The sequence below is a fragment of the Chiloscyllium plagiosum genome, chromosome 18 (assembly GCF_004010195.1).
Source record: "Chiloscyllium plagiosum isolate BGI_BamShark_2017 chromosome 18, ASM401019v2, whole genome shotgun sequence".
Classification (NCBI taxonomy): Eukaryota; Metazoa; Chordata; class Chondrichthyes; order Orectolobiformes; family Hemiscylliidae; genus Chiloscyllium; species Chiloscyllium plagiosum.
In genome coordinates this window covers 59,783,836-59,794,202 of record NC_057727.1, presented here as the reverse complement: position 1 = coordinate 59,794,202, position 10,367 = coordinate 59,783,836, and the positions used below count along the sequence as shown (strand labels likewise).

Genomic DNA, 10,367 nt, shown 5'->3' with positions numbered 1-10,367 from the left:
TTTTTCACCTTGCCTTTTGCAGCAGAGACTGTGTCTGTGTATTCTGACTGCAGGATAAATAGATTCTCATCCATCTCCAAGGAAAGGAGGTCGGATGGCAGCCATGGTGGAAGATCCAGAGTTACATCTGTTTAGAATCAGCACATATTCAATCCAGTGCTTTTCCTTTGCCCGGTGATACAGACTGATCTCACCAGTGTCCACACTCCCAGTTCCAAGTGCAGCTCAGTTCCATTTTGGGCCTTTCTTGACTATGTTATGATATGGAGGTACTGATGTTGGATTGGGGTGGACAAATTTAAAAATCACACATCAGGTTATCATCCAACAGGTTTATTTGATAGTGCAAGCTTTTGGAGCTCAGCTCCTTCATCAGGTAGCTAATGAAAGCTTGTACTTCCAAACAAACCTATTGCACAATAACCTGATGTTGTGTGATTTTTAACTATATTAATGAAGGCTTATCTGCCACACTCCCCTGAGGAACATCTACTTCTGTTAGCTATTTGACACAGGATTGCATTAAAGATGCAAATATTTCTGTCCAGCTAAGGTTATCATTTCAATCTCCCTTCCTTTGGCCTGGTCCACTGTGTGAGGTGAAGGTCAGATTTGCAACGCAAAGAAAAATGTAATCAAATCACAGTAAAATAAGAGCAATGCTAGGAAAGGAATCTAACAGCATGGTGTTATATAAAGCTTAATCTCAGGACAGGAGTGTCCCTAGCAAAATCTAATTATTGGTCATTCTTAGTAAGATGATGATGCCAGTCAGCTGGCTTCTTGAACTCTGCTGCAACCTGAGGTGAAAGGATTCCGGCAAGGATTCCAGGATGGTGATGCAGCGATGAAGGAACAGCAACATACAATCAGTCAGGAGTGCTGGAGCAGAATCCATGACAGTCAGTCAGTATCCTGGAGGAAAGCCATCCCAACTGTTTGAAAATGCTGCAACCTCTTGGCCGCAGTCCCAGGCCAGCTCTGCGCCAGCTGATCCACTTGCTAAGCAATTTCAGAATTTATTGCTTTACTCTAATCTTCATTATTTTTGGCACCAGAGCAGCAGCAGCTCCAACACCAACATCACTGACACTGTGGCATCTGCCACATGGCACTGCACAGAAGAATAGAATACAACACCTTTGTAAAGCACCAGGCAAATGTCCCTTCATAGCAGATTTCATCATAACCATTACAATAGAGAGGGCAGCATAAAATTCCTTTTTATTTCAGTAAACCTGTTACAAAGCCCAAAATTAATCCTTGTCATTCTGATACCTTGAGTTGAACAGAGGAAGTAAACTGGGGATGCGAGAGCCAGAGCAGAGAGAGCGAGAAAGGGAGTACACCAACAGGGTAATCAAAGAGAAAGGGATAGAAAGTGATGGGGAAGACAGAGGGGGAGACAGAGGGGGAGACAGAGGGGGAGACAGAGAGGGAGACAGAGAGGGAGACAGAGAGAAATAGAAAGGAACTGGTGAGGTGAGGGCACCAGAGCAGGGGGGGGACGGTGAAGAGGAAATAGAGGGATCGAGAGAGGAAGAGTTTGATTACTCGGGTTTTACGGGAATAATTATTTTAGTTTTGAGTCAGCAGTGAAACTAGTTTTAAGGCATGGTTGGACATTGCCCATGAGGGTGAATTGTGCCTGGTACAATTATATGAATTAACTGTACCCCTGACACCAAGACAAATCTGTGCTCTAATCCACTGCAGACGAAACAGATGTGACATCTCACCAGCACTGCATATCACAGGGGCCCAAATAATGACCAATCATTCACTTATTGAGTTCATCAGCACTCTGTCTGCAAGAGAATCAAACCATTTGTTTAAATGGTAAATGGAGTGCAGTACAAGGCACTCTCTTCCAGCTCACACTTGTTCTGACATTTCTAGTTAAGTGTGACCAAATACCTGAGGTGTCCAAACAACTTGCAACAGGCAATATCTGTAGCTGCCACTCCAGTCACTGACTGTAAACTGTCCCCTTTGTGCCCAAGCTCCTTAGGGCGCTGACAGAGGTAACCCTGGGACACTGCACTGTGATGCTACAAACATACTGACTGCTCTTGGTTATGGCTGAGCACGGAACAGGTTCAGGATATCACACATCAGCGCTCAGCCAAAGACGAGTAAATGTTCCAAATACTTGACAAGATAATGAACCTATCTCAGGACTAACTGACATGTTGCATATTTCTAGCACTGTCCCTTTTCATTTCTTCACATCTTTGAGACTTCTATGAAAATTTATCAGAGTACAATCAATTTACGTTGATTCATTTTTCTGCAGTTTGATGTCTGAGTTTCATTCCAGATCACAGCCAGAGCTAAATCTGCAGGGTTCAGCAACGTCAACAAAAGGGGCAGGAGTGGAAGGGGCTGATTACCCGAGTTTAATAAAGAGTAGATCATTTGAAAGCAGAAAAGTTGTCACTGCTTCAACTTGAACGCTGAACTTTGATTTTGAATTTTTTGGGCAAGGAACTAGAAGTGAGTTTCTCCATCACTCCTGTCAGTAGCAGCAAGGCCAGGAAAACACCATGACGTTTGGTAAAAGATTGAAGCATCTGGATGGAGCTCAAGTGTCGTACGGACATATAGCACTTCAGATCTTTCCAGGATCCTCCTTCAGCATCACAGTCCTGTTAAACACCAACTGTAGAGGAAGAAACATTCACAGAAGTTAACTTGAGACAGAAAATCAGACAATGCAGAAGAGACTAGATGACTAGCAACATGAATACCTGCTTCAACATTCTCCATCCACTACTAGTGCTCAGCAACAGCAGTGTGGGCTATCCATGAGATGCACTGCAGAAATTCACCAAGGCTTCTTAGACAGCACCTTCCAAACCCATGATCACCTCAGTCAGGACAAGGGCAGCTATTACATAGGAACACCAACCCCTGCAAGTTCACCTCATCATCCTGAATTGAAAATATATTGGTGTTCCTGGGTCAAAATCCTGAAATTCCCTCTCTAAGGGCATTGTGGGCCTACCTACAGTGGACTGCAGTGATTCGAGAAGGCAGCTCACCCCCACCTTCTCAAGGGGCAACTAGGGACAGGCAATAAATACTGGGCTCAGCCAGCGAAGACCATATCCCATGAGTTAATTTGAAAACAGTCTGAGCATTTGCTGAATCTTGGGAGGATGGCTCCAACTATAATAAGTCAGAGATCGTGCTCGGGGTGGGGTACACACACAGGAAATGATTTTAAATTGAGCATAAACTGATTTCCAGGTCCCCATGCAAATTGATGAAACAAGTAGAAAACTGGCGAGTTTCTCCAATGGGCACTTTAACTGGCTGCATATGTCACCACGGGTATACGTGCGTATGTATGGAGGGGACAATGAGGGGCCAGTAATGACACTGGTATAAATACATTATCACTTTCACAAGACACTTTCTCAAAATTGTGCAGTTGAAGCCCCACTAGTGAGCCTGATGAAGATACAAACAAACACTACACCAACCTTCTGGTCAGTGCTGTCCAGATCCACACAGAAGTAGCCAACACGCTCAAACTGAAACTTGTCAAATGCCTTGGCATTTTTTACAGATACATCCAGCATTGCATCTTCAATAATCTTCAGGGAGTTCTAGAGAAAGAGAAATGACCGATTTGTTTTCTGAGACTTTTATTTGAGAGAAGTATCTGAAGCATTTTCAAAATGTTCAGGAACAGGTATTTTGGATTTTTATAGTTCTAGCTCACATCCTCAGGACATCACAATGCACTTTACAATCAATTAATTATTGCTTTTGCACACAGTTACTCCCACATACAGCCAAGTGATGGTGATCATATAAAACACCCTCTGTTACAGCATGTGGGAGTTTCCACACTGCAGCTGATCATAATTTTGTCCAGTGCAATTAGGGATGGGCAGTACTGTAAACACTGACATTGCCAGTGATGCCGACACCTCATAAACAAATAAAAACTCGCCAAATCCTTTACATTCTTCCAGAAACATAGAATGCAGATACAGCACGCCATGAAGTCAGACCTGTACTTTTTTGATAAACTTTATAAAAATGTCCTTGCACTTGACTCGAAGCCTTGAATCTCACATACCTTCTTCAGCCATTTCTCAATTGTCTCACCATCTTCAATAATTTGTTCACACATACCCCTATGTCTCATTGCTCCTGCAGCTCATAGAATTACAAACAGCAAACACTATTTAATCTGTACCTTACAAACTGCGACTCTCGATAAATTGGCAAAAATTATACACCTCAAACACCACAAAACTTACTGTATTATCACAATCTCTGCGACGTACAAGGAGTCAGTTGAGGGTTTAAATGAGAAGGTTCTCTTTGTTTATGTTGTAAGTGTAACAGTGGTCTGCATTTGCCCTGCATTGTTTTCATTATTTAGTGTGTGTTTTTACAATGATTACCTGGAACCCCTAATAACCGGAATATTTGATCAACCAATACAGGGATGCTAATTAATAAAAGGTTTGCTGCACTTTATTTCATATTGCCTCTCTCCATTCATTTTACAAAAATGCTTCACTTCACATTTCCTTACATTAAATTTCATCTGCCTCATTCTGATCATTCCACCTACCTTCCATCATCCTTCTCACATTTGGTTCTCTATAGATTTTGAAATTATGCCCAAGAAACCCAAATCTAGGTCACTGATATAGATCAGAGCCCTGGCAATCCCACCTCCAATCCAAAAACAGCCATTCATCACTTCTCTTTTTCCTGTCACTCAGCCAACTTCATATCCATGAACCCACTGTTCTTTCCATTTCATGGGCTTTAGCTTTGCTGGCAGGCTAGTTCTGAGGCCCACTATTGTTGGAAATTATGTACATGTCAACCACATCAATCCCCTCTGTCACCTCATCAAAAGATATCATGAGCTTCTTCAGTATTCTTGAAAAACTCCAGCAATTCTGTTTACAGCATTAGCAAAACAGGAGTCAATGGGAATGAGGGGGAGTGAGGGGAAATCTCTACAGTGGTTGGTGTCTATCTGACACAAAGATAGATTGTTGTTTTGGGAGATCAAACATCTCAGCTCCAGGACATCGATGCAGGAGTTCTTCAAGGTAGTGTCTGAAACACAAACCCCTTCAGCTGCTTCAATGAGTTTCCCTCCATCATAAAGTCAGAAGTGGGGATACATCCGATGACTGCACTATGTTCAACACCATTTGTGACTTAGATACTGAAGAGGACCATGTCCAAATGCAGCAAGACATCCAGGTTTGGGCTGACAAATGGCAAATGATGTTTGTGCCACAAAAGTGACCATCTCTAACAAGAGAGAATCTAACCATCATACTTGACATTGAATGACATCAGAGTCGATAGTGTGGTGCTGGAAAAGCACAGCATGTCAGGCAGCATCCGAGGAGCAAAAGAATTGATGTTTCGGACATAAGCCCTTCATCAAGAATCTGATCATACAATGACATCACCATTACTAAATCCCCCACCATCAACACTCTGGAGCTTGCCATTGATCAGAAACTCAACTGAACTTGCCATATAAACACAGTGGCTCCACGCAGCAGGTCAGAGGCTGGGAATCCTACAGCAAGTAACTCAGCTCTGGACTCCCAAGGCGTGTCCACCATCTACAAGGTACAAGTCAGGATTGTGATGGAATACTCTCCACTTGCCTGCATGGGTGCAGCTCCAACAACACTCAATAAGTTTGTCATTGTCCAGGACAAAGCAGCACGCTTGATTTGCACTATATCAACAAACATCCACTCCCTCGATCCCCAATGCTCAGTAGCAGCAATGTGTACTGTATTATCTACAAGATGCACTGCAGAAATTATTCAAAAGATCCTCAGACAGCACCTTCCAAACTCACAACCACTTCCATCAAGAAGAGAAGGGCAGCAGATACATGGGAACACCATCCCCTGCAAGTTCCCCATCAGGCCACAGGTGGACCACTGGGCAAAATCCTGAAGCTTTCTCCCCATGGCACTGTGGGCCAACCTACAGCACATGGACTGCAGCAGCTCATCCCCACCTTCTCAAAGGCACTATGGATGGACGTTAAATGCTGGCCTTGCCAACTACATCTACATTCCATGAATGTGTTTGATCAACAATGGTGGTGGATGACTGGAACGCACTGCCAGGAGGTGGTGGAAGCAGACAAGCAAAGTTTCACAGGCATTTAGATAGACCCATGAACAGATGGAAGTAGCGGGATACAGATCATGTGCAGGCAGATGGGATTAGTTTAGAATGCATCATGATCAGCATAGACGTGGTGGACCAATGGATCTGGTCCTTGGCTGTACTGTTCTACGTACTAATCCTCAAGCCTCCAGCACAGAATGATCCGGTCCACCCAAGGATAGCAGCACATCTACCAACTGTTCATTTCCAAGGCATACACATGTACCACCATTTACCTTTAATCTCAAACCATTCCAAAGGACCCTACGCTGCTCACTTTGCAAGTTCAATAAATCCTAGTCCGAATGTTCCACTAGTGGAACAGAAATGTAACCTTGGATAAGCGTCAGTCATTGGGACACTCACTGGGTTAATATCACTCAGGAAACCTCCTGGCACATCACTGGGGTCCTCAGGACAATTATGGAGGAAGCTGCAAATACAAAATAACAGGAATTTAATGTCAACTTCAGACAACAGCTAACAGTTCAAAAATAACATCATAAAGACACTTTGAATTTAATATTGCTTTGAGGACTGAAAAAATCAAGTTATGTGAACAGAGCTGGAGTGATTCCTTTAAAGAGGTGATTGAAACTGTGGACATTGGAATTTTATTTAACAAGGCTTTGTGTAAATCATGTGACTGGCATTAACTGCTTGTTTTTCGTCAGACCCTTGCTGGGACAATTTTGGAGAAGTTTTACTTCATCTGGCTCAGTTGTGGGAAAGCTTGCTCAGAACAAGTTGGTCAGCTGAATTCTCCCATTGTTTTTATAAAAAGCACTCTTGTTGAGTGCAAGGTGAAACCTATCTGTCTGACCCAAAATCTACTGTAACCCCTGATCTTTGCACTTCCCTTAATGTGGAGATGATGTTTGTCTATGTTACCTAAACCTCTCAGTCTTGTACACCTCTGTGAAATCTCCCATGCTCCAAGGAGAACAGCACCAGGTTTTCCAATTTAACTCAAAGTACACTGGGGATAATATGATTAAATTACAAGGATGGTACACACAGTTGTATTCCCTCGAGTTTTGTGATGAAAGGTGAGTGATTTATATATATTAAATTCATTTTCTTTTAAAGAAGAGTTTGTATTTCAAAGTAGTGTTTCTCTATTTTCTTATGAAGTTGTTTAACAATGAAATATTGCTATTTTCAAAATCACGAGTTTGAATCAGTGTATCAAAGAGCAGACAATTGCAGGTATCCTAAAACATTAACAAAAGATTGTTTATGCTGTGAGATACACCGTGGGTGGCACGGTGGCTCAGTGGTTAGCACTGCTGTCTCACAGCACCAGAGACCTGGATTCAATTCCCACCTCAGGCAACTGACTGTGTGGAGTTTGCACATTCTCCCTGTGTCTGTGTGGGTTTCCTCCAGGTGCTCCGGTTTCCTCCCACAGTCCAAAAATGTACAGGTTAGGTGAATTGACCATGCTAAATTGCCCTAGTGTTAGGTGAAGGGGTAAATGTAGGGGAATGGGCCTGGGTGGGTTGCTCCTCGGAGGGTCGGTGTAGACTTATTGGGCCGAAGGGCCTGTTTCCACTAAGTAATCTAATTTAATTTTACAACAGGCAAAGAGAAAACATTAGTTCAGAAGCTAGAATGAGCACCTTTTATAAAAAGAAATGCTGAAAGCTTCTGAATTCAATTCAAAGGAGACTTGACTAAGTAAGATACAAGAATAATTTACACTCCCTCAGATACAACTTACAGTCTCTCATAAAGTCGTAGTTCACAGATGAGAGGATTCGACACCCAGTGAATAAAGGCCTTCGGTTTCTCAGATGTCTCCGATTTCATGCAAGTTGCCTCCAACTCAACCACTTTCCCATTCTTATTCTGTTAAGTGCAAAATACAATTAAGTGAAACTTTTCCTGTTGATTGGATCCCACCAGTTTGAATCTCCCCAGAGGGGTTGTGACAGTCTTGTCGAATGAAAACTGTTAAACAAGTTAGACTGTCTGCTTTCTGTAATTTATAACCAACCTGAGGACCAGCCTACCTCCAAACCTCACATTATTGCTGTCCCAAACAACAGACACTACAGGCCAAGGGGAGCCAGTGTATGAGGCCTATGGATGATACAGCATAAACACAGCTGATAAGCACAGCGCACTGAGGAGGGAGCAGACTACTACATGGGAACTAAGAGGCAGGAAGATTCTTAGCTTCTGATTGAGAAACTATACTTCCCACGCTGCTGGTTGCTTCTAGGGACATAACACTCCTTTCAGTCAGTGCTGTACTGTTCTGTGTTCTATGCCTAGACCAGTCTAACGGACTGCAGACAATGTCCATCACCAAGACCGAAGCCCATTGGTTGAGTGGTCTGTCAATTGGAATAGTCAGTGTCTAAAACAGCCAGTCAAAGCAGACAATTGGGCGGCACAGTGGTTAGCACTGCTGCCTTACAGCGCCAGAGACCCGGGTTCAATTCCTGCCTCAGGCGACTGACTGTGTGGAGTTTGCACATTCTCCCTGTGTCTGCGTGGGTTTCCTCCGGGTGCTCCGGTTTCCTCCCACAGTCCAAAAATGTGCAGGTCAGGTGAATTGGCCATGCTAAATTACCCGTAGTGTTAGGTGAAGGGGTAAATGTAGGGGAATGGGCCTGGGTGGTTTGCTCTTCGGAGGGTCGGTGAGGACTTGTTGGGCCGAAGGGCGTGTTTTCACACTAAGTAATCTAATCTAATCCAAATTGACAGGTGACCCAGCCAATGACTACTGTTCTGAAGCCTGTTTCCATGCCGAATGACTCTAAGGGTGGTAATTGGCCGAATAGGATGTATAAGATTTCCAGGTCTTTCCTTTTTTGACCTTATGTTGGACTATTCCATTAGGTCTGGTTTAAAGTTGATACAGCACAAGGTGAGGCAAAGTACAACTTCGTATCATGCCTCATCTCTACCCTAGAAGGTTCTTCTCGATCCCTACCATCTACGCTGCATATGGCGTTGTCCTGGGCTATGCCAATGCAACCCATCATTTCCATCTTCTCATTTACTCTCAATGGTATTCTGTGGCTGATGGGTTTCTCATTGATCCAAACCAAACCCTTCCCACCTTCTCAAAATAAGAGCAAAGGTGAGAGAGGGCAAGTGAATGAGTGTGTGGAGAGAGCATGCGAGAGAGAGAACCTGGAAACTGGGAATAATCCGGAAACCCATGTTTACACAGACACGCTGAACCTGGGCAGCTGCTTCAGGGCTTCTTGCTGAAAAGGGACAACAAGAGACTTGCAAGAAGTCTGACTGCTTTAGAGAAGCGGCAAAAAAGGTCATTTTCATTCAATAGAAACAGGAAGTGTTGGAACTGCTCAGCATGTCTGGTGGCACTATGCAGAGAAAGAGAGAGCGAGAGAGAGAGAGAGAGAGAGAGAGAAAAAAGTCACACACCGACACACACGTGTCAGTCACCCTGTTAGATTTTGGAGCTGAAATGTTAATCTTGTTTTTCTCTCTCCAGATGCTGCCTTGACTACTAAGTATTTCCAGTACTTTGCTTTCCCTTAATGTGCTGGGCCCTTGTAAGCATGGCTCATTTCAATTTAAAACAAGCAAATCTTTATCAGTCAACCTGAAATCTAATTTTTTAGTTTTGCTGAAAGACGTCTGGCACTCATCAGGACATTTTGCAAGAATAGCAATTCAAGGGGAAAGCTAACATTTATTGTATGTGAGTAGAATGCCACTTGGTTAGTATGTGAACTCTGACTGCTGGTGGGCTTTCCTTGGAGAATGCACGCATTAGTGCTGATTGACAATTAACTGCCAGGATTTATTTAAACCAGAGAGGTTGACTGGTTGGTCAGGAGGGCCAAATATATGTAAGTGCACCAGAAAGCGAAATAATCGGACAATCCTAAATTGTCAGCATAGGTCTTTGCACACACAGATTTATTCAACAAGTGTTGCCCAATTGTGGAAGCATACCTAATGTTTGACACTGTTGTGAGTTTTGCAAGCATGTGCGGATTGGTACTTTGCTTACTGCAAACAACAAAGGGATATGGTTTTTGATATGATCCGTCAGTCTTTCATTCCTGATATCACACCAGCACAAAACGTATATTCTACATTACTGATTTCAGAGATAGACAGAACATTGTTCTGCCTTGACAGCCACATCCTATTAGTGACAATCACCACTCAGTTCGCATATTGCGGCAGTG

General features: G+C 43.2%; 1 protein-coding gene across 1 annotated transcript in view; it reads right to left on the bottom strand.

Annotated features, from left to right (window-relative positions):
• Positions 1-1,957: 1,957 nt before the first annotated feature.
• The window catches only part of qars1 (glutaminyl-tRNA synthetase 1), a 75,551-nt gene continuing 67,141 nt past the window's right edge, over positions 1,958-10,367 (bottom strand). Inside the window, exons 21-24 of the mRNA XM_043708648.1 lie at positions 7,910-8,037; positions 6,553-6,619; positions 3,489-3,614; positions 1,958-2,662 (exon numbers count right to left, since the gene is read on the bottom strand). Coding sequence (XP_043564583.1) covers positions 2,612-2,662; positions 3,489-3,614; positions 6,553-6,619; positions 7,910-8,037 — 372 coding nt within the window. The 3' untranslated portion in view covers positions 1,958-2,611. The remainder of the gene's footprint in view (positions 2,663-3,488; positions 3,615-6,552; positions 6,620-7,909; positions 8,038-10,367) is intronic.